The sequence below is a fragment of the Lynx canadensis genome, chromosome B1 (genome assembly GCF_007474595.2).
Source record: "Lynx canadensis isolate LIC74 chromosome B1, mLynCan4.pri.v2, whole genome shotgun sequence".
Taxonomy (NCBI): domain Eukaryota; kingdom Metazoa; phylum Chordata; class Mammalia; order Carnivora; family Felidae; genus Lynx; species Lynx canadensis.
The window spans coordinates 79,808,398-79,833,783 of NC_044306.2; the positions used below are offsets into that span (position 1 = coordinate 79,808,398).

Below are 25,386 nucleotides of genomic sequence, written 5' to 3' on the forward strand. Positions count from 1 at the left end.
TGAAAAAAACATTGAGTTGAAGTAATGAGAGACAAAAAATTGCAGAAAATAAATGATAAATTCTTCTTTATTGAAAGACATCCAGTTGAGAAATAGAGAAATAATTGTTAGGTAGGCATATATGGCACATGATTAAGTTCCACTAATTCGTATTTCCAAATTATACTTTCTGCTAAATTCCAGAGCGTTCTATTCATGCAGCAGTGGTAGAAGCATTGATTTTTTTTTTTTTTTTTTTTTTTAATGTCCATCCTCTTGATAAAGCAATGTAACACCAGGAACATTTAGTAGAGTCATTTTCTACCATTTGAGTATGTGATACTCTAATGTTAAGAAATCAAGTCTAAGTCTAGGATATTTAGACTGATTATTTGTGATATACAAAACTCAGTTATATAAATCCAGTAGTTGTACCTGGCTTTCTCACCTTCTTTGTGTTGAAAACTTTCCATCATTTATGGCTTGTCCCAAGCACAAAATCCTGAGCAATGGGATACCACGTGATGAAATAACATGGTAGAAGGAGCATAGTTTGCTTCTGCACACTTGTTCAGGAGGCCACAGATTTATCTGAAAGTTCATTTTTCTCTCCTGTAGTGTCATTATACATTTCATCAGGTATGTTAGCCATAGTAGGCGTAGTCTGGGGAGTCACAGTGTGTCCAAACCCTTGGTAATGACCCATGGGTGAAGGTGGTACAGAAGAGGCAACAGAAATTGCATCTTGTGATGATGACGATAACAAGCTTGTATGTTCATTTTGATCTTGGTCCTCAGGAAAAAACTTCTTCCTAGGATGTCCCATGACTGTCCTTCCTTTAAAGTAATAGAAAGGTTTTCAAATTAGCCAAAAGTTATTTTTATCACTATAAACTTACCATGCTAAAAATAAGTTCCACCTCCCCACCCCCAATTTTACTGGTACTGCTTTAAACAGTCTTTTCATCTCTTAAAAATAGCTACAAAATTGCCCTAGTATGAGAACTCCAATAACCTGTTTGGATGAATGAAATGGCTGGTACTTACCAACATGCCTTACTTGCTCAGAAATATCATCCCTAATATCTGAAACATCCCACATGGCAAGAAAGGAATCAAAGCATGAGCCCTCTTCTGCTTCTTGGACATAGGGTTTATATGAGAAAGTGTAGTGATGAGCAATAGCAGCAAGGAACATCTCAATACAGATGATAAAGTCCTACAACAACAACAGCAACAAAAACATCAGCCATCTTTGAGCTTAAATCTAGTTTTGTAAATAAAAGCACTATCTTTCTTTTCAAAAAGTATTTAAGTATTGACATCTGTTTTTCCCCATATTATACTCATTTTCCAAAATAACTGTCTCTGACCTCAAAAAAAAAAAAAGGCAAAATGGCAAAAATCTAAACCTCCTTTATACTCCCCAATCAAGTATATCTTAAAGTACAGTGCATTCTCAATCCACTGCCCAAGGACTAAAGACAAATGCACAGAGAAAGAAGGAAAAACAAATTCTAGGTTCTATTCCTGGCTCTACCACGAGTGATGATGGCTAGTTTCCCTACGCTTCCCGTTTCCTCATTTGTGAAGTGAGAATAGTAGCCCCACAGCCTGCTTGTTGTCAGGTTTCAGAGATAATATGTAAAATGGGTAAATAGTAAAATCGTATTAAATTCACAGATAGCACTAACCTGGAGTCCTGTAGCCACAGCTTCTACAGTCTGCCATTCCCATGTATGCTTTTCAGAAATAACGCCAACTTTAACCAACAAAGCAATAACTACTGCTTGCCTATATGTTAGGAAAAGGTAAACGCCAAATCTATATCAAGCATAAAATGAGCAGTTGTTTTACAAATATGCCATTTAAAAAAGTTAACCCTCACAACTTGTGGACCACCACCACCACCCTGTCTTCATAGCATATTATATTATAGCATATATCTATATTAAAAACATTTATTTGCTTTATAAATTTATTCTTCTAGTATAGTTTCATTGTATGAGTTTTCATTATGTATTTTTAAATATATGTAACTTCAGTATTTGGTTTCTATGTCTTTTTGTTTTGAAAGTGTGTACAAGCAAATGTTTCCTATACATAAGACAATGCCTAACACCTTGTATATCAGGCATTTAAAATAAAATACAGGACAGATACTTCAATGTTATTTACACCTGTCTTAATTATCCAGATTATTCTTTAAAACATTAAAACCCGTCTTGTTTGAAGTGCTGGAACTAGAGACAAACTCAGAAGGTGTCAGACTCCCAAGATGGAGTCACACTGAACATTTCAAGCACATCTATGGATATAACCCTAGGTGAAATTTAGACAGCTAATAAGATAGTAAGACAAGTTTTCATATTTCTGCATATAAGAATTTTACTTCAATATTGCTTGTAATGGTGAAAAAATCAGGAACATCCTAAATGTCAATAGAAGATTAGTTAAAAAGTTACATCCACAGAACAGAATACTTAGCAAAACCAAAAAACAAAACAAACCCAAACAACAAGAAAATTATATCCTCACTTTCTAGACTAAGAACTATATACACAATATACTGAATGTATCATTGAATTCTACAAGTTTTTATAGTATGAAACCATTTCTGTGGAATTTTATATGTGACATTATGTGCACCACAATGTTAATCATTCTTTCTGGGTGTTAGAGGAGTTCAAGGATTATTCTTTTTCCCCTTTTCATATTTGTATGTTAGTATATTTGTTTCTAGGTCCCCTATCACCCACTCTTTCACTAAATTGGGACCATGAACAGTTTTTTCTTCTGCTTTAAAGAATGTATTTTACTAATGAACATTATACCTCACAGTATTAAATATTCTATATTTATCTTCCAAACTGCAGACTATTCTCTTATGTGAAAGGACCATGATATATTTTAATGATTCCTCTAGTGTTGAGACATTTAGATTGTCTCAAATTATTTTCTTGTAAATGTTATGCTAACTATCTGATTACTTCTTTATGAAAAACCAAGAAGGGCTAAAAGGATGAACTTTTTAAAAGGTAAGTAGAGACATTTTAATTCATCTTCTACATTAAGACCATTTTGAAAATCCTCCCTAGTCAACAGTATTATTACCTGTAGAAACTAAGAACATTTAAGAGAAAGCAACACTTACCAAAAGGAAACAAAAACCACCAGCTTTACACAAAGAAATTTGCCAACAGGCTGAATTGGACTCAGTTCTTCCTTCAGTACTTTATAAAATAGCAGCAGACAATACATGGCAAACTAGAAACAAGATTAACAGTTAAACTTCTTCAATAAGAATAATTAAATATGGTAACAGAAATCATACAGTTAGTTATAAACCAGAACCTGGTACACAGTCATGGTTCAGGCAATTTTTTTTAGGTTTTCTATTCTGTTATTTTTAGATTAACAACAAGCTTTTATAGTTTACTGGGGATGAGAATAATGATATGAAATTTCTAATAAGAGATGCATAATGTCTTCCCTGAAAGTGGCTTTAAGTGTTCACTTACTGGAACCCATAAAGAAAACAATGACCAAGTGACTGTCATGAAAGGAAGAAAAGGCTGTCCCTCAGCCAAGATAAACATATATCGATCTGCTTATTAATTGCTTTTATATACAAATTATCATTAATTTTGTAAAAGTTAAGTTTGACTAGTCTACCTTACTCTATTATATATATGTTATTTATAAAACACAGTAAATAAGTACTATTTGAATAAAATTTGCCCATGAAAAATGAAAGTAAGGAATCAACAATTTTTCTTGAGGGCAGTATGTTAATCTGGCTGAATTTACTTTTTTAAAATAAACGCTCAAGACAGTATTAACTATTTTTTAAAAATCAATTGTAATAACGTAGTATAGTGTACATAGCAATAAACATTTCCCTAAAAGTTTATTTTTTCCCATTACAGTCATAGAAAATGTTTCTTTGAAATATTTTAGAATATAAAAGCAGTAAAGTAAAATATAAAGTTGTCTATAGTCCCATTGTCCAACCATTCCATTCTACAGATAGGTGGTTTTTAACAGGTATCACCAACTGAACCAACTGGGGCTCCAACTCACAACCCTGAGATCAAGAGTTGCAAGTTCCTCCGACTGAGCCAACTAGGTTGGCCCCTCATAAGGATTATTTTTAATTACTGCCTAGTATTTTGACCAGTGGAAGGACCATCATATATTTAACCAGTCCTTATCACTGGGCTTTGAATGGTTTCCAGTCTTTTGCTATTACAAATAGTCTGTATATACAAAGATATTCAACAAACCAAAAACACAACTATTTCTTTTTTTTTTTTTAATGTTTATTTTGAGAGAGAGCACGTGCATGCATGTATGAGCAGGAGTGGGGGCAGAGAGAGAAACGGTGAGAGAGAATCCCAAGCAGGCTCCACGCTGTCATTGCAGAGCCCCATGAGGGGTTATCCCACAAACCATGAGATCATGACCTGAACTGAAACCAAGACAGATACTTAACTGACTGAGCCACCCAGGCATCCCCTTACAACTACTTCTTGAGGATTACATTCCCAGTAATAGAATTACTGGTTTTAAAGAACATGAACATAAGGGAAAGCTTTAAATACACAGGCATATAATTTTTTTTAAATGTTTATTTTTGACAGAAAGCACGAGGTGGGGAGAAGCAGAGACAGAGGGAGACAGAGGATCCAAAGTGGGTTCCATGCTGAGAGTGGGGAGCTCAGAGTGGAGCTTGAATTCATGCACCATGAGATCATGACCTGACCTGAGCCAAAGTTGGATGCTTAACCGACCAAGCCACCCAGATGTCCCCACAGGCATATAATTTTTATTATAAACATCTAATAACACACATGCATGTCATTCCACCTATTATTTTGTTGAAAACATTAAAGATTTAAATGAAGTGCAAGTTCTTAAGTTGAAAGGATTGGACAATTATTTTTTTAGAGCATTTCAGTTTCTAGAACATTTTTTTTAAATTTTTTTTTTTTAAACCTCTATTTATTTTTGAGAGAGAGAGAGAGAGAGAGCATGAGCAGGGGAGGGACAGAGACAGAGAGAGGGAGACAGAGAATCTGAAGCAGGCTCCAGTCTCCAAGCTGTCAGCACAGAGCCCAAAGTGGGGCTCAAACTCATGGAAAGTGAGATCATGACCTGCGCCAAAGTCAGAGGCTCAACTGACTGAGCCACCCAGGTGTCCCTCTAGAACATTTTTTTAAAAACTTGGCGTTCACAATTTTCCTTTAATTCCAAATACATAAGAGTATTTTATTCTCCCATTTTTATTCAAACCTTGTACTGTCATAATCCAATTAGATATATTCTCTTATTGAGTATGCCCTGGTTATGTATATTTTAAGGAGAGCATTGTGCTTTTATTTGTGACATATCCACACAACTATGTAGTGACTACCACAACCAAATGAACAAACATGATCAACAGGTCAAGGTAAAAGTCACCAAATAATTAACCCAAAGATATTATATCTTTATATATGTATAAGGGCATGTTAAAATTTCTTCAGGTTCTTTCCTATAAATCAAATTTCAAGATTAAAAAATAACAAACTTCATTCTCAAACTTTTCCTAAGAAAATTTAGAGTCACAGATACTAATTTAATACAGTTAATATTTATTGGGATACCTGGCTGGCTTAGTCAGTAGAGCTTGTGACCCTTGATCCTAGGATCTTAAGTTTGGGCCCCATGCTGGATATAGAGTCTACTTAAAATATTTTTTTAAAAAAAATAAATAAAAAAAATATTTACGTACCAATTGTGACATGTTGTTTATTATAACCAAGTAAGTCCAAGCATTTGAAAAGCTAAAGTTCCCTTCATCATATATACCAAGCAGCTCACAGATTCTAAAATGGTAAAAATAAGATCTATGATTAAATCAAATATATATTTTAAAACATAGCATTGACAGAAATATTTAAATTTAGAAGTCAGTTTATTTAAAAGACCCTGTAGATAATCACTTGATTTTGGTCATAGAAGTGGTTCAAAATTAAACATTTTTTAGTAACATTACCAAATGATTATTTCTGCATCTTAATTCCAAAATAAGATACATGCACTGAACTAGAAGGATAATTACTAGATTAAAAAAAATTAGGTTGCCTAATTTTCAAAAGCTTGATAGTTATAGGCTTATAATCCAAGTCTATAAGTATAACTTTTCCTACAACTTGTCTTGGGAGGTAAATTTTATGAATACCCATATCTAAGTATTAGCTTATGTGATTGATTACTCAGTTTCTAAACTGCAGACAAATAAAGCCTGCCATCATAAACAAGTTAATTAGTTTTAATTCTAAGGTAAATACTGCTAAAGAATTGCTAGGTCAAAGGTAGAATAAGGAACTGAATGCTTCTTTCACCTTTCTTCCCTCTTTCTCTGAATATGCACAATATTAGTTATGATTACCAGATAAAATATGCAATCTACTCACTTTAAATTATCTGATGTTCTTAAATTTTTAGGGAATAGTTTTACCAGATAGCTTAATGATATACCATCTTACCTCATCTCCTAAGCCTTGACAGAATTCTTAAATAAGAAAATTATGATTTCATCCTTGGAATATAGTAGTCATAGTCTAAGTTAACCATATAAAAAACAAAACCATATAATGAACCTAAAGTAGTATACTTTAACTTCATGTAATCGATGTTTCTGTAAAGCTGTGTGAATATTAATATTTGGGGAAAAAAGTACCTTAAAAATGTTTTCCAGAATGAACTAGAGAATGTTATTTAGAAGAATTCCATAGTGATTCTCTGCCTATAAATGGTCACCTTATTTATTTTTAAAAGTAGGGTTTTCATACACGTTGCTTTTTATAAGAGTATATATATATATATATATATATATATATATCATAAACAAGTAAATTAATGCTCTTGGTATGTCTACTCAATTGTTCTCAAGAGCATGAGAATGAAAAAAAAAATGAGTTCTTTGTACTTACAGAGCAACAATGGTGGTGAATGGTCTGACGACTGTATACTGCAGTACACCCAGTTTGCACCTAAACAGCAATACTCTGCCAAAGAACAAAAAACTTAGCATTTCGACTACTCATTTAAATAGTATCAGATTTTCTCCAAAGCCTCCTATATTAAAATCCCTTTTTTTTTTAAATTTTTTTTTCAACGTTTATTTATTTTTGGGACAGAGAGAGACAGAGCATGAACGGGGGAGGGGCAGAGAGAGGGAGACACAGAATCGGAAACAGGCTCCAGGCTCTGAGCCATCAGCCCAGAGCCTGACGCGGGGCTCGAACTCACGGACCGCGAGATCGTGACCTGGCTGAAGTCGGACGCTTAACCGACTGCGCCACCCAGGCGCCCCTAAAATCCCTTTGACAAATGATGCCATATTTATATTTAATTCTTTTATTAAAAAAATTTTTTTTTAGGTTTATTTATTGTGAGACAGAGACAGTGTGAATTGGGAAGGTACAGAGAGACCGAGAGAGAGAGAGGGAGAGAAAAGAGAGAATCCCAAGCAGGCTTCGTGTTGCTAGCACAGAGCCAGACATGTGGCTCGAACTCACAAAACTGTAAGATCATGACCTGAGCCGAAACCAAGAGTTGTACGCTTAACTGACTGAGCCACCCAGGTGCCTCTATATTTAATTCTTTTGATTTAGTCATTCTAAATGGCAATTGGGGAAGAATGTGGATGATAGCAGACAAACTGTTTAAATGCTGTTTTTTAAATTATTTGACAACTACATCTTCTGAAAGATCCCCCTTTCTGTGTTCAGTTTCAAATTCCTGAATAGCGCAGCACAGAAAGAACAAAAACGTGTCCCTGTATGTTTCTGGAAGAAAGACAGTAACGGATGAATTGTGTGCATGTATATGTGAAAGCGTATTCAGAAAGTATTATTTAGGGGCACCTGGGTGGCTCAGTCAGTTTAAGCATCCAACTTCAGCTCAGGTCATGATTTGCAGTTCGTGAGTTCGAGCCCTGCTTAAGGTGAGCTTGAGCCCTGCTTCAGGCTCCATACTTTCCGTGTGGAGCCTGTATGGGATTCTCCCTCTCTCCCTCTCTCTCATTTGCACCCTCTCTCTCAAAACTAAACTAAAAAAAAAAAAAAAAAAAAGTATTACTTATTTACATTTAGAATTCAGTTTTCTTTCAAGTTTGGAATTTAAATATCATTCCAGAGAGTATCACTAACTAGATTTATGAAAGGACAAAACAAAGATCCTGCATAAATGTAAAATTACTCAATGTAGGGGAAAATTTACAAGGGGAAAACAAAAACAAAACAAAAACGGCTCTACCTGACTGTGTTGTGCAAGCCTTCTTAAAAGACCAAGTTGCTCTGGAGTGCCTGGGTGACTCAGTGGTTAAGTGTCTGACTCTTGATCTTGGCTAAGGGGCTCAGGTCATGATCTTGGTTCACAAGATCAAGCCTTGCACTGGGCTTAGAGCCTGTTTGGGATTCTCAGTCTCCCTCTCTCTCTGCCTTCTCCCTGCTTGTGCTCTCTTTCTCCCTCAAAATAAACTTAAAAATGAAACAAAAACAAAAACAAAAAAACCAAGTTGCTCTGACGGCAAATGCTTTATTTAGCACTACTATCAGGAGAACTGATTATCAATGTAATGTATTATGAATCCCCTAATTTAAGAATTGCATCAAGACTGAGAAGATTCGGCATACAGGTCTTGAGGTGTTGTATCAGGACTGAATAAAGAAACTGTTGGGGTTCTATGTGCTGAGAGACTTCTCTGTGCTAAGGTGGTTCACTCCCACTTACAGCTAAGTGTGCCTCCCTGAGGGGGCCTAGGGAGTGCACTTAGGCTTGTTTCAAGACCTCTTGAGAGAATGCCTTGGCTGTACATGCTGTTCTTCCTGTCCCATACTCTTTACAAATGGATTAGCCAATTAGATAGCTTTGAAAGCTGCAGAGAATAAATGAACTAAAGATGAATTTGAAGAAACTGCCTAGAACGTAGCAAAGGCTGAGACAAAGAAACAAATGTGAAAGAGAGTTACAAAGAACTGAATAGAATCAGAAGGTCTGACATATATTCATAGTTAAGACAGAGTAAAGATAAAATCACAAGAAGTTATTGCTAGGAACTTTTCAGAACTGATGAAAGATATGAATCTGTAGGTTGAGGCACTCTGTAAATTAAGGAGGACTAAAAACAGAAACAACAACCTAGATACTTCATAGTGAATCTGCAAAACATCAAAGACAGGGTCTTAAATGCAGTTGGAGCTAGGTCATCTATAATGGAATAACAATTAGGTTGACAGGAGAGGCTTAATAGTAACAATGGAAGCCAGAATCAGGTAGAATAAAATCTTCAAAAGGCTTGGAGAAAATTCCTGTCAACACAGAATTATACATCCAGCAAAACTGTCTTTTAAGAATGAAGGCAAACCTTTTGGATAAGTACATCTGAGAAAAATTACCACTGATACATTGACACTAAAGAAATTTTTAAAGGTCATACTTCAGAAAGAAGTAATGGATCCCGAATTGCTCTGAGATACAAGGAGTGAGGACCTTCTAACACTCGTAGTTAAATCTATAAAAGACTTAAAAGTAGTCACGTTAAAATTAGTTAAAGATGATACACTGTTTTGCCACCATATAACCTGTGAAAAAGCTTTTGGTTTTCAAGGGTTTTAAAAAATATTTTATAATCACCAATAAGGAATGATGGACCTACAATATATTAATATTTGTTAAATGTGGGTATTATAAAACAGATTTGTTTATATTTGTTTGTATTCCTTTAATGTTTGGAAAACCTTAAAATTATTTATTAAAATCTTTATTAAAACGTAGATTCTTGAATTGGATCCTGGAACAGAGAAAGGGCATTAGTGGAAAAACTTGAGAAATCTGAAGAGTCTGCAGTTAATAGTATTATACCAATGTTATTTCTTGGTTTTGACGAATATACCACGATTACATAAGATGTTATGTAACATTAGGGGAAGCTGGGTAAAGGGCGTATCAGAAATCTGTCTTGTCTTTTGCAACTTTTCTATAAATTGAAAATTATTTTACAATAAAGGCTTACTCAAAAAAATGCAATCAATGAAAGAAGAAAGTGAGACAAAGAGGAAATAAACAGATGGCAAGATTTTAAATGAACATATCAACAACCACAAAAATGTAAATAGCCTATTATTAGATTAGAATTTAAAAAAATACTGGGGCGCCTTGGTGGCTCAGTTGGTTAAACGTCCGACTTCGGCTCAGGTCATGATCTCACGGTCTGTGAGTTCGAGCCCCAGGTCGGGCTCTGTGCTGACAGCTGAGAGCCTGGAGCCTGCTTCGGATTCTGTCTCCCCCTCTCTCTCTGCCCCTCCCCCACTCATGCTGTTTCTCTCTTTGTCAAAAATAAGTAAACATTAAAAAAAAAGAATTAAAAAAATACTAAACTTAAAAAAAAATGATACATCTAAAACATAAAGAGATGGAAAGGATGAAAGTAAAAGACAGCAAAAGATAAGCCAGGCAAATACTAAACAAAGGAAAGATGGGATACCTGGTAATATCAGATAAAACAGCTTTAAGATAATAAAAAATTAGTTGGAGTAGAAAAAGCATCAAAATATATAAACCAGATGACCAAAGTACAGGAAGAAAGTGACAAATAATCAGTGGCAGAATTTAAACAGTCTCTTTCAGTAAATGACAGACAAGTAGTCAAAATCAACAGAAATATAGAAAAGTTGAATAACATATTAGATTGACCCAATGGACATGAATATATAGCAAAGCCACTCATTAATATAGAATACACATTCTCTTCAAGCACACAGGGAACCTTTATAAAAACTGATCATGTACTAAAGGGCATGAAACAAATCTTAACCAATTCCAAAGACTGTCTCAGAGAGTCTATTCTCTGACTGCAATGCAAATAAATAAAATGAAATCCAAAACCCTCCCCAAAAAGTCCTGTTTGGAAATCTAAAAATACTCCAGAATAATTACAGTAAAGAAGAAATCCCAATAGGAATTTAAAAGCATTAAATGGGATGACAATAAAAATATAAAGTTTGGGATTTGTGTGGTGATGGATATTAACTAGATATATTGTAGTGATCATTTTGCAATATATAGAAATACCGAATAATTAGGTTGTATACTTGAAACTAACATAATGTATGTCAATTATATGCCAATTAAAAAAAATAAAAAATAAAACAACAAAAACTGGGATTCATTGAATGTAAAACTTGGAGGGAAATGTACAGTTTCAAAGCAGTAGTAAAAAAAGAAGAAAGGCTTTGTAAATCAGTGAGCTAAGACTCTAACATATTAGGAAAAGATAGTAAACCAAAACAAATGGGAGGCAGGAAGTAAAAACAGAGCAGAAATTAATCAAAGAGAAAACCAGTATATTACAGAGCCAAAAGTCACTTCTTGAAAAGATTAGTAGGTATAGGCAAACTTTTGGCAAGATTGTTCAAAGAAAAAATAAAGATATTAAATTTAACATCAGAAATGGAAAAGGAATCGTAACAGATCCAGAAGAGATTGAGAAGATATAAACTAATGTATGCCTGTACATTTAAAAACTGTTTATTCTGCCTAATTCCTAAAATTATATTAAAAAATGATTTCAGAAACAACAGGAAGCCTAAATAGTTCTGTAACTGTCCTCCCACAAAGTCCAGGTCTAATCTTTCAAGCTATAGTATATAATCTCTTCCTGTGATACACAAGTAAAAGGCAATACCTATTCAGGCAGTATAACTTGGATATGAAAACCAGACAGGAACAGTGTAAAAAAGAAACTTATAATCTAAACTTACTCATGAATATAGATGTAAAAATTCTAAACAAAGTATTAGCAAATCAAATCTCATGATGTAGAAAAACAGATAATACATCTTAATCACATCTCAAAATGCAAGGAAGTTTTAACATTAGAAAAGTTATCAATCTAATTCACTAAATTAACAGGTTAAGGCAAAAACCAACCATCTCAATAGATACAGCATAAGCATTTGATGCAATTTAATCATTTATTCATGATTAAAAATTCAACAAGCTATGGGTAAAAGCTTATTTTATCTGATAAAGGATGCCTATAAAACACCTTTAAAAACATAAAATTCAATTATATTTTATAAGAATTCCCTTCAAGATCAGGAATAATGCAAGAATATCTTGAGATACCAGCATGGTAAGAAGAGTAATTTATAAGTATAAAGAATAAATATCAAAGAAATCCTTTAATTGAAGAGGACATCTTCACAGGGAACTTAAAAAGTCTACAGACTAAGAAAATGTAACAAGATTTTTGGATATAAGGTTAATATGCAAACCCAATGTGCTTTTATACACACTAGAAGCAGTTAAAATGATTTTTAAGATAGATTCCACTTATAATAGCAATAAAATACATTTATGAAGTCAACAAAGATGTACAAGACTTCTATGAGAAAAATGTACTTTTGAAAGATAAATGAAGAGCTAAATATGCAGAAACCTAGACCATATTCATAGGTAATACTAAAAAAATCATAAAGATGTCAATAAAGATTAATTACAATAAAAAAACCCAAGAGGTTTTTCAAGCAACTTGACAAACTTGTTTCTACATTTTATATGTAAGAGCAAAGAATCAAAAATAGCAAGATAATAGGGTCGGGGCACTTGTCCCTCATTTTAAGGCTTATTAATAACCTGTAGTGCTTAATGTATGGAATTGGTCCAGCAATAGAAAAGTTAACCAATAAAACAGGAAAAAACAAAAACAAAAACAAAAACAAACCCAAAAAACCAAAATCAAAAAGCCACAAACAGACCCATACACATGGAAACTTCACACACAACAGAGATGACCAGAGAGGTGAGTGAAGTAGAAGGGACAGAATGATGCTAGGGAAATTAGTCAATGGAATAAAATGAAACTGCATTCCTACCTCACACAACATACACACAAAACATTAAGTGTTTCTATGTCTTAACAGGAAAATTTTGAAATGTTTACAAGAAAAGCACAGGACAATGTTTTTATAATGCTGTAATTGGAGATAATATTTTGAATGAGACACAAAAAGTACTGACTATAAGATAAATTCAACTATATTAAGATCCAAAACTTACATTTATCAGAAGATTTAATAAAGGTGACAGATATGCCAAAAACTGGAAAAGATATTTTCAATACACACTAAACAAAGAATTAATATCTAAATATATAAAGATCCCCTATGAAGCCACAAGACAGACAACCCATTAAAAAAATGAGAAACAGAAAACAAGCATTCCTCAGAAAAGGAAAACATAGATGGTTAATAAATACATGAAAAGTTGCTCAACTTCATTACTAATCAGGGAAATCCAAATTAAGACCACAGCAATATACCACTTTACACCCTCTTGATATGCAAACATAAAGAAGTCTAGGTAATTCCAAATGTAGGTGAGGATGTGGTTCAATTAGAAGTGTGTTTTTAAAGAGTTTTTTTTAAATGTTTATTTCTGAGAGACAGAGAGAGCACGTGAGTGGGGAAAGGGCAGAGAGAGGGAGACAGAGAACCCAAAGCGGGCTCTGTGCTGACAGCAGAGAGCCTGACGCAGGGCTCTAACTCACAAACCCCAAGATCATGACCTGAGCCGAAGTCAGACCCTTAACTACTGAGCCACCCAGAGCCCCTAGAAGTGTTTTATACTGTCAGTGGGAGACTAATATGGTACTGCCACTTCAGAAACCAATTTACCATTGGGGCACCTGGGTGGCTCAGTCGGTTAAGCGTTGGACTCTTGATTTTGGATGAGGCATGATCTTGCGGTTCATGAGTTCGAGCCCCAAGTCAGGCTCTGAGCACACAGTGTGAGCCTGCTTAGGATTCTCTCTCCCTCTCTTTCTGTCTCTCTCCCGCAGTCTCTCTCAAAATAAACACTTTAAAAAAAAAAAAAAAAAGGAAATTTACTGCTGCTAACAATGCTGAACAAAATCTAAAGACCTAGCACTCCACTACAAGGTATATACCTTAGAGCAATCTTAAACAAGAGGAAGAGAATATGTAATACGGATTAGTACCATTTCATGAAAACATTTGTTTCATAAGTGTACTAAATCATTAGATGTGGGAGATGCAGGAGAAGCATCAAAGGAAAAGACTTCAAAAGGGAAGGGCTGGAGAAGGTGCAAGGCCTTAGGACACATTTACACAGCTGAACACTAGAGCCATTAACATTGTCCAGGGCCGGATCCTCCTTCACACCTGACCCTTCCTAGTGCTATAGAAACCAATTAACTCGAAATTCAACCTTGAAAAGCTAAACCATTAGATTGATTAACACACTTGCTTAGCTGACTTTATGTATGTAGTCTTTAGCAATTATCCTAATAAAAAGAAGCTTCATTTTGGAGTCAGGACCTTTACTTAACTGCATTTTGTTTGCGGACTCATCTTTTGCGACTCTGGCCATACTCCCTGCAACAATTAGGTAATCTATTTTCCCTCCTCTCATGAATATACACAAAATTTAATGTTTATTAAAAGAAAACTCATTGTGCTGTTTATGTTACAGCAAACAGAGTATAAAAAGCAGACTTAGTTTTTATCAATTAACAACTGCAAACTTGCCATTGTATTTACATTTTATAACAAATGCATTATACTGAATTATCCTAAACAGCAATAGCCTGATTAATGATCAGATTTGTAACACTAGTTATCTACTACAGGGAGACTGGTAACCTACAATGTGGTTATACACAGCAGACGTTTTACTATTACTAAAACCATACCTCCAAACTGTATGACTTGGTAAATACTGAATATCCTCTGAAAGAAAAGAATACCTGAACTATGGATGCATTGCTGACATTATTCAGGAAGCAGTTGTCAGAATTCAAGGGTATCAGAGAAAAAATGAAACCAACATGAAGAGATTTAACAAGAATAAATGTTAACTGTGTGATTAGGAACATATCAATTACACAAACACAACACAGGGGAATTTTGGCCAGTAGCATGGTCTGAAAAAGGTTTGGGGTTTTAGTTAACAACTAGCTAATTGTGATGATACAGCTAGAGCCTCATTTTAGGTTCTGCAGTATTAGGAGGAGAGTCCTGATCAAAGCTGAACTATCATCATCATATTTACTGGACCACTGCAATCTCTTCCATCCTTGCCCACTTGCTCTACCAAGAGCAGTAATCTTTGAAAATGAAATTGGCATACCAGGGCCTCTATTTAACATCCTATAATGGCTTCTCATTTGACAACGACTCTCTCCTTGAATGAACTTTAACAGGACTCCTCTGAGCTCTCTTTTCAACTAGGTATCATTCTCAGGCCTTGGCCTTGATCTAAGTCAGTCTCAGCAAAAAATACTGCTAAGTCATCCTACCCTTGATATCTGATTACCTTTGATATTTAATCAAGCTCCTCATCTCCCATTCTTGATGTGTAAGTGCTTGGCCTTCCCTTAGTAAGAATTCGATTATGTCTATTGAGAGAGAACCCCTACTCTTGATGTCTCCTCTTAGTAATTTTCCATCCAGTGACCACCTCAATCTGCTCATTAGCTATAAATCTCTGTGTTGTATTTTTTGCTAAGCACAGTATCTCTCCCCTGGTTCCCAAATTATAATACTTCTCCCTTACTATCGTCTTTCATACACTATTGTTCTTTTCCCTTCAAAGCATTTCTTGATATAAGTAACTCTATTATTTGTGTCTTCATTTAATTCCAAACCTCTGAGCCAAAATGTTGGTTCCACGAGTTCTACATCTGTTATGTGCATTAAGACATATCCATATACTGGCACACACTAGGTGCTCAATACATATCGAGTGTGTTAATGAACACATTAGGAGCTTATTACTTAAAATAGCTAGGTAGCTCCCTGTCATTTCAAATGTGTAAACTAGAGACCTATTTAGTCCCAATGTTGTACAAATGGTTCTGTATCTCATGGGAGGCAATGTAGGTACCCCTAGGTTGTATATCTATATTGATTACTATAACTCCAAATCTTTCCAGTTACCTTGACTTTCAACTTTCACCTTATTCTCCATTATCAGTGATCAACTCCTACCAGTCCTTCAGTTTCAGTCTCTTTCCTTTCTATTCCAATTTCATTCCTCCTTTTCAGCTTATCTCACAAATGGACCACTGTAATAACCTTCTAATTTATTTCCCCACCTCTGGAATCTTCCTCCCTCTAATATATCCTGAATAGTATTGCAAAATTTATCTTTCTAAAATGGTATTGTCAAATGTTTCCTTGTTGAAAAATATCAAATGGCTCATTCATGTAAAAAATGCAATCTTAGCTTCAACTGAATTTGTCAGGCTTTATTTTCCTTTACTGTCCTCTATGGATATATAATAAGGCCAATTAACCCATTATTTAGTACTAGAATAAATACTATTTGTTGCTCCTATCTCATATACTGTTTCCCCACCTAGACTACCTTCTCCTTGGGTCTTACACCTGATTTTGCCATTAACTATCTATGTAATCTCAAGTAAATTAATCTCTGTAGATCCTGGGTTCCAATTGTAAAAGGATGTTGATTAAATGATTTCTAAGGTTTTTTTCCCCTGCAATGTTTTAAGTTTGCTATTTAGGATGAATAATGTATGAGAGTAATTTGTATGTGTGGATTATAAATATGTGTTTTATTATTCTTTTTTTTTTTTTTTTTTTCAACATTTATTTATTTTTGGGACAGAGAGAGACAGAGCATGAACGGGGGAGGGGCAGAGAGAGAGGGAGACACAGAATCGGAAACAGGCTCCAGGCTCTGAGCCATCAGCCCAGAGCCCGACGCGGGGCTCGAACTCACGGACCGCGAGATCGTGACCTGGCTGAAGTCGGACGCTTAACCGACTGCGCCACCCAGGCGCCCCGTGTTTTATTATTCTTTAAACTTGATTATGAACTACTTGAGGGTAGGAACTCTTCTTAACTTTTTGTCCTGCTCATAGTACTTAACACACTTTGCAGAGAACTGACTGATGCTTAAAAATTCTGTTTAAATACATAAAAAGACTAAAACCAAACATACTTACTCTCCCATAGTCCATGGTGGACAACAACACAAAGGAGGGAAATGTTTTTGCTGATCTTTGGCTTCAAGAATTAATACCAGATTTGGATACCGGTTAGTTAGATAATTGGTAAGGAATCCCATAAAGTTGTAAATGACATAAGCTTCATAACATTCTCTGCAGGTATCCACATATATTGCAATGCTGGGATATTTCAAAGCTATCCACTATGAAAAAGCAGAGAGGTTAAAAATAGTTGGAGCTAAGATAAAATGAATTGCCGTTCCAATTCATAGTATTCACAATGCTAATTTTTAAACTTGAGATGGCTTGTCACATATTTCCATCTAACTTTCTAAAATTTATGAGGGCTACCAGACAATCTGTGAAATGAATTTTTAAAAGCAATAAACATATTGGATACTGGTAAACAAAAACATTCATGTAAATAGTGAATATGAAGAAAGAAGCTAAATTATTTTGTCATCGGGTTCTTTAATATAACATGCAATTTTTCTTGAGATGATCACCGAAAATGCAATTAAAGACATTTCCTTTATATTTAATTAAATTAAAGCAGTCATCTGTGACAACTGCATGTTGTTCCCCAGAATCCACTGGGGAAGGGTTTTTTTTTGTCCCCCCCCCCAAATAAAAAATTTAGTAAATAAAAAGGATGTAATGTAATTTTAAGTATTACATTCTTTAAAGGACTAAGAACACATAATCGGAAATTTTAAAACATACAGCAAAGAAAATAGCTATAGATTTTTTTTTTTAAACACCCGTCTTTTCTACTGTCATACTTCATCTTTTTTATTAACATTAAAAACAAGTGACTCTTTTCACTTTTCTTATTAATCTAACCCCTACTGTCAAATAATAAACTTTCATTACCTTAAGCATTCTGTAAATATTGTTGCATCATCAAACAAGTTCTTAACTAATGACATAAAATGAAACATACTTACACTATCTAAACTGTATATGGGTACCATCCAAAGAATCCTATTTGGAAAGCAAAGCATAAATTAAAAACCTTTTACATCATATTTATGAAACAAGCAAACACAACAGTAAAAGAATCACAATATGTTAAGGTTTACCTTATTATTGGTTTCTGTAATTCAGGTTGTGTATAATGCACTAAATGTTGTAATATCACCCAGAGTGATATAGGTATAGTCAACAGCAAAAAAATTCCAGCAATAAACCAAGCCTTTGTGTGTATTCCAACCTAAAATAAAAGAACATATTTAAAATAAATCCTCTGATATTAAAATGAAAGACCTAAATAAAATATTTTTTATTTCTAAAATTTAGATTTATGTAATTACTAATGAGGCCCAACATTTTCCAAATAACTAGTTGCTTGTTTTCTTCTTCTTCAAAAAACAGCCTAGGGGCGCCTGGGTGCTCAGCCGGATAAGCACCAGACTCTTGATTTTGGCTCAGGTCATGACATCACAGTTCATGGGTTCAAGCCCCACATCGAGCTCCGTGCTGACAGTGTGGATCCTGCTTGAGATCCTCTCTCTCTCAAAAATGAATAAACCTAAAAAACAAAAAAACCCCAAAAAACCAAAAAAACACCCCAGTCTATCTGTGCTTTTATGGAGGGAGGAGGATGATTTTTCCTTATGGCGTTGAGCATTTTTCCTTGTGAGGCCTTTTGTAACAACGCTGTATACATTAAGAATATTAACATCAGATCATTTTCTCTTAGCTTGTTATTTGTCTTTTATATTTGATTATTGTGCTTGGGGATGTACAGAAGTTTTAAAATTTTTCCACAAGTTCTAAAAATCTTTTTATGGTCTATTCCTTTGCTTTTATGTTTGGAAAGTAAAAATTCTACCTGCATTTTCTGTGAATTTTACTGTTACACAACATGTTACTGAGTATTGCCTAATACTTTGCTAAATTTTTTTTTTTTTTTTGTATACATTATGTCTTTTAACCCTCCCATTTGGTAAGTATTGCCACAATCACTGTCCAAGCAAACAGTGTTAATACATGCTACCCCTCTTACATATAACAATATCAACTCAGGATACTACATTTTAAAAAGCTCTAATTTCTTTTTTTAGGTATCTGATCAATATTTTATCCTATAAAAACTCAATTTCTAAAAATACACTTTCAACTATCTCATCTTAAGGTAGAGTTGAAGTAATTCACTTACTTTCTGCCAAAAAAAAAAAAAAAAAAAAATTGAACCTCTGTTCTGTCCGTGGGGCCCTAGAGAATGAATTTTATATTAACTTGTGAATTCACTCATCAAGGCAGGGGTACATTAATGCTAATGTTTTAAAGGAAAAAAGGTGGGCATTTAATTTTGGTACTTTTGGGATTTGAACAGCTAATTAAAATAGAGCTGAAGTCTACAACTTCTAGTTTTACTGTTTAGAACAAGATTTTTTTTCAACAGGGGTCAAAGATTAAAGAAGTAGAAAACAAAAGTATAGAGAACAAATGTCAAAAACCCATATATAATTTTTGACTTCCCCCAAACTTAACCACTAATAGCCTAATGTTGACCTTACTGGTAACATAAATAGTCCATTAACACATATTTTGTATGTTACATGTACTATATGCTGTATTCTTATAATAAAGTAAGCTAGAGAAAATGCTATTAAAAATCTTAAGAAAAAATACATTTACACTGTATTTATCGGCAAAACTGTGTATATGTGGACCTGCAGTTCATACCCATGCTGTTCAAGGGTCAACTATACAAAAAGTCTTAAACTCTGGATATTAATCAAAATAGTTAAGTGAAAAGTGAGTACGTGCAGAAGAAGATCCTAAAAGGAATGTCTTTATAATCATTTTTCAGGGATTTTTGCTTGGTTCAGTTTCATTTATTTTTTTAAATTTTTATTTATTTATTTTGAGTGTGCACAAGCAGACATGAGTGGGGGAAGGACACAGAGAGGGGGAGAGAGAGAATCCCAAGCAGGCTCCACACTGTCAGTGCAGAGCTGAACCCAGGACTAGATCCCATGAACCATGGGATCATGACCTGAGCTGAAATCAAGAGGTGGATGCTCAAACGACTTAGCCACCCAGGCACCCCTGTTCAATTTCATTTAAAATTGAGTATAGATGGTCCCAGACTTACACAGTTCAACTTTCAATTTTTTGACTTTACATTGGTACAAAAGTGATATGCGCTAAGTGGAGACTATACTTTGAATTTTTATTTTTTCCTGAGTTTTTCGCTGTGTGATATGATACTATTCTGATGCTGGGCAGGGGCAGGGAGCTATAGCTCCAGGTCAACCACACAATCATGAGGGTAAACAACTGATATAGCTTCAACTTGTGATGGGGTTACATTCTGATAAACCTATCATAGTTGAAAATACCCTAAATCCGAAACTGCATTTAATGCACTTAACCTGCCAAACATCATAGCTTAGTCTAGCCTACCTTAAACATACTCAGAATATTTATATTGGTCTACAGTTGGGAAAAATCATCTAACATACAGCTTACTTATAATAAAGTGTTGGATATCTCATAGCTCATGTAATTTAATGAATGCTATACTGAAAGTGAAAAACAGAATGGCTGTATGCATACAGAATGGCTTTAAATGTATCAGATGTTTACCCTCATGGTTGCATGGTTGACTGAAAACTATGGCGTGCTGCCCCTGCCCACCGTCATGAGAAGAACATTATACTACACAGCACTAATCCAGGAAAAGATCACAATTCAAAATCTGAAGTACAGTCTCTACTGAATGTACACTGCTTTCACAGCATTGTAAAGTCAAAAGTTAAAACATCATAGTTGAGGGGTGCCTGGGTGGTTCAGTCGGTTGAGCGTCCGACTTTGGCTCGGGTCATGATCTCACGGTCTGTGAGTTCGAGCCCTGCGTCGGGCTCTGTGCTGATGGCTCAGAGCCTGGAGCCTGTTTCGGATTCTGTGTCTCCCTCTCTCTCTGCCCCTCCCCTGCTCATGCTCGGTCTCTCTCTGTCTCAGAAATAAATAAAACATTAAAAAAAAAATTTTTTTTTAAACATCATAGTTGAGACCCTTCTGCACCCATATAGCTATTGTTTTTCACTTTTACTACAGTATCCAATTACATGAGATATTCAACACTTTACTATAAAATATGCTGTTAGAGGATTTTGCCTCTATAAGCTAATGTAAATGTTATGAGCAAGTTTAATGTAGGCTAGACTATGTCCCTATGATGCTTGGCAGGTTAAGTGCATTAAATGCATTTTTACTTATGATATTTTTAACATGATGGGTTTATCAGGATGTGATCCCACTGTAAACCAAGGAAGATCTGTATCCATTTTAATGATGACCTAAAATAGTAATAATAACAGCATATTCTAGATCTTCTCAATTATAAGGTGATAATGAAGAATAGTATTGCCAAGTAATTTTAATGCCCACATTTGTTTTTATAATCGCCTTAGTGCCAACTTGGTGGTAGACCTAAGAGAAAAATGATGTGCTTGTGACTAATAAAGGCCAAGCATCCTCAGTGTGCTGTAAAAAAGAAAGTTCTTTTCAAATGATCATAAAACGAGTGACTAGAGAACTGAGTCATTTCAGTATAGACACCAAATTAAAAAATACCTTGCATCATAGAGTTAGTACCATTTTTACATTGCAAGGGGTAGTTTCTTAAAACCATCATCTGTCCACATTAATGCCATTAATTTGAATCACTGGTTTTATAGCTGTTTTAATTTCTGAGGTACCTAAAAAGCTATATGCATAAGAAATTAAAGCTATTTTGGGTATCCACATATTTAAGTAATAAAATAAGTAAACATTAGGTATTTGTAGAAATCATTATTACCTTTATTTTAATTGACATTTATTTCTAAATAAATTATTCACACTTGAGACACATTGATATGAGGCTATCGTTTAACATTATTAAACTTATCAGCCATAAGCAGGGCTGTTTTGGTTCACAAGACAAGGAGGAGATAAGTAGCACAATTTTTCCCCCCTAAGGTAACTTGAAGTAGAAAAAACCATTAAAGACAAGCATCCAGGAGTGGGTTAACTGAACCTGAACCAATTGAAAACATTTGGTTCAGAGTGCAATAAGAGTGTGCTCTGTGGGCCCAATCTTCCTGAGGGGAAGAGAGGAGAACTTACAGAAAGAGTAGCTACTCGGGGCATAAGTGCACATAAGGCAGGGTAAAATGACTGCAGAGTGAGTAGTGTGACATTATGTGTGCATTTCACTTACTTACCTTCCATTACACATGCTCAGCCAAGTAAGAGATAGAAATAATTTAAGGAGGGCATATGGTCATCTTGCCATTCCAATAAATGAGTACATGCCCCACCATGGGCATGGGATGGGCTCTTATGAACTTCTTGTTTTCTACAATCTCAGTTCCCACTGACTTCTCAGTGTGAGCATTGTGATTCTAGTGTTTAAAAGACAAATGTTTTTCATATAAACCTGTCCCTAAACATGTAAACAGTTTACACATCTCATTTTTACAGTTTTGTTTCTTCACTGCCAAGGATACTTAAAAGTCAGTTTTCCATCTCTATTTCTGCTATTCTGATTTGGGCCATAGTCATTGTAACTCAGGCACCCATTACCTCGTAACTACCATAAACAGCTTTCTAACTTTCCTTCACTTCCACTTTTCTATAGCTGGTAGTGGTCTTTTCAAGATGCCTGCTGGTTCATTTATTAGATCTTTTTTTAGTTTTTTCCATAGCCTTTTTTTTTTTTTTTTTTTGGTTGTATTGGTCTCTACCACTAAGTTCCATGAAGATGAGTGCTAGATTTCTCTCTCTCACCATATAGAACACAAGCCTGATTCATCACTGGGATGAAGGAAAGCTTGCAATTTTTAAACAGGGTAGCAAGGTGACATTCAAGTAAAAGACCTGAAGGACATAAAGGAATGAGAATACCATCTAGGGGAAGAGAATGCCATAAAGGGGGAGCATTTAATGTAAAGGTCCTAAGGCAATAACATACTCCCACATGTTAGAGCAAAGTCCCCTTGGTAGAAGCAAGGAATTGAGAAGAGAAAGTCAGAGGGGGATTGGGTGGGGTAGTGTCAGATTATGTTGGGCTGTAATGGCCAGAGTGAGGGATATTAGCTTTTAATCTGGACTCGGAGTGACTGGAAAACTTTGAGAAGAATAGGACTTGTTTTAATTCGATACTTTGGCTAGTGAATTGAGAATAGTTCAGGCAACACATGAAGAGAATTTGGTTCAGGGTGTTTGCAGTAGAGATTGCAGATTAAATTTTTCCTTAAAAGTTGGCACTTAAAAACTATAGTTAACCAACAACTAAGAGAAGTCTTAAAGTAGGTTGATACTACACATATTATTAGCCTTAAAAGTAGTTCCTACACCACACTCCAAAAAAATACTTCAAAGAAATATTTATTTGTAATAAAATGTCTGTACTTGAATTCTGGTTGATAAATCATGAGAAACCTAAATATCTAACAAAGAGGAAATATTTAACGTAGTGGAATATTATATGAACATTAAAAATAACTACATGGGCTATGCCAATATGGGAAAGTCAACAAAATATAACTTAGTGAACATACAGGAAACAAATGCATATTAAAATGCATTTTTGTTTAATTATGTAAAAACATTTCCATAACAAAAAGCCTAAACTAGCTGTTGTCTCACCATTGCTCTTATAAAATAGGTGTTGCTAAATAAAAGTACTTGCTGGTTTTTATTAACTTAGAATTTAAAATTCATTATACAATTTTTATAAAGTACCTATCTTAGTTGAGTATTTACCTTGGGGTTTTCCAGTTTGTAGTACTTTACTGATGTCATAATAAGAATATGACATCAAAAAATATACAAGGGACTTTTGCAAAATCTTTATTGGTTAAGAGCTAATTTCTAAGTAAAAACAAACAACAAAGTCAAACCAACTAGAACCCTTTAATTCAGGAAGCTAGTTAAATGCTAATAAAATTCAATACATGGTTTTCAAGGTAGTCCAGTATCTGAACAGATCAGATTTCAGCAATAAAATTATCTTACTTTCAGGGAATTGATGGAATACTTGCAAAAGAGTGCTCTTCTAAGCAGCAATCTTAATATATTCTATTTTCTCGACTTGGCCCTCCCTCCACCTGCAGCACGCTTTGAAAACCAGTGAACAAGAAACCAGACAGGTTTATGAACTAAGACTGGGCTCATTTACATGCCCTGATTTTCAGGATATCAAGTTTGGGGCATCTAGGGTAAAAATGGGCAACCTTAGACGGGCAGGACGGTAGAAGAAAGGGTAGAGGCCAATGGTGAAACACCCTCTTACCTCCAGCTTCTGTAATTCCCACACGCATAGGGGAACCGCAACCACTATGGACACCAGGTAGATGACAACCGCTAAAGGTCGAATCCACTGTCTCCAATTCCTCCAGGTACAAGTGCAAGGCATGTTTCCGCATAAATCAGCTCCCAATGGCAAGGAAAAAGAGCTCGACAGAGATTGTAATGGGGAGCCCTGTTCTTTGGTTGTTTTGTCAACTCGCATGCTACAGAGAAACAGCTGTTGGGCGACTTTACCAGCAGCTCGAGCCGCCTCCTCGGCCCGCGTTGTGCTTTCTGCTGCTACTGCTGCCGCAACTGCGGCCGCTCAGGGTGCTACCAGGGAGCAGTGCGGGCAGCATCCTTTCTTCCCCACACCGCATCTACCCAGTTTTCGGTGGTGGAATACCCGGGCGGAGCCGCTGCCCTCACCTGGGTATCGCCCAGAGCACCGCCTGCACCATGGCCTCGAGGTGAGCGGCGCCGACCAGGACCGGCCCCTAAAGACCCTGCATACAGTTCGGTTCTGCCCCGCCGCTGCCTGCCCACTTGCTCTTTTCTTGGGCGGTCGAGCTTTCTCCCTCCCGCGTCAGCAGGCGTCTCTTCGCCCGATTTCGCTGGCAGATTGGAGGTGAGGACTCAAACCTGCCGGCCCCAGGATTTCCTCACTCACTCCCACGGGACATCCCCACAACGGAACCCAAAGCCCACCCAGGGCTTCCGTTTCCGCCCCCGCCGTCTGAGGTTGCTGATTCGTCGACAGCTCCAAACTGGGCCCGCCCCATCCGCCTCACTTTACACTCTCTGATTGGTCATTTGCGGGGGGAGGGGCTGTAGAGAGGCGTAGCAAGGTTAGGAGGTTGGTAGGAGAGGAGATGGTTAGGAATTGTTGGAGTTGGTACTGGTTGCCCCAAAGGCCCGTGAACAGGATTCTGGACGCTGTAAGAATTGATGGAGAACACTTGAAAGACACCTGCTATGTTCTTTGCTGACTGTATTCCAGCATTAAGAAAGACTGGGTAAGACCTTATAACTGAGCCATTTATTTGCATAGAAATTTCCGGTTCTCTCTATGA

At 35.6% G+C, this 25,386-nt stretch overlaps 1 protein-coding gene across 1 annotated transcript; it reads right to left on the reverse strand.

Annotated features, from left to right (window-relative positions):
* Window positions 1-49: 49 nt before the first annotated feature.
* Window positions 50-25,017, reverse strand: TMEM184C (transmembrane protein 184C). Its single transcript, XM_030312959.1, has 10 exons — window positions 24,318-25,017; window positions 18,109-18,239; window positions 17,974-18,010; window positions 17,024-17,229; window positions 6,960-7,034; window positions 5,756-5,849; window positions 3,134-3,246; window positions 1,674-1,773; window positions 1,027-1,198; window positions 50-816 (listed from the first exon to the last, which is right to left on the reverse strand). Exons 1-10 carry the CDS (start codon window positions 24,534-24,536, stop codon window positions 551-553), a joined length of 1,413 nt encoding a protein of 470 aa, XP_030168819.1. The 5' UTR covers window positions 24,537-25,017; the 3' UTR covers window positions 50-550.
* Window positions 25,018-25,386: the final 369 nt, after the last annotated feature.

Coding starts and splice junctions, on each gene's coding strand:
- TMEM184C (XM_030312959.1), bottom strand. CDS start 24,536: ATGCGAGTTGACAAAACAACCAAAGAACAGGGCTCCCCATTACAATCT. Junction 3,247..5,755: donor TAAACAACATGTCACAATTG/GTACGTAAATAT, acceptor TCTTGTTTCTAG/TTTGCCATGTATTGTCTGCT. Junction 817..1,026: donor TGAGCAAGTAAGGCATGTTG/GTAAGTACCAGC, acceptor ATTACTTTAAAG/GAAGGACAGTCATGGGACAT.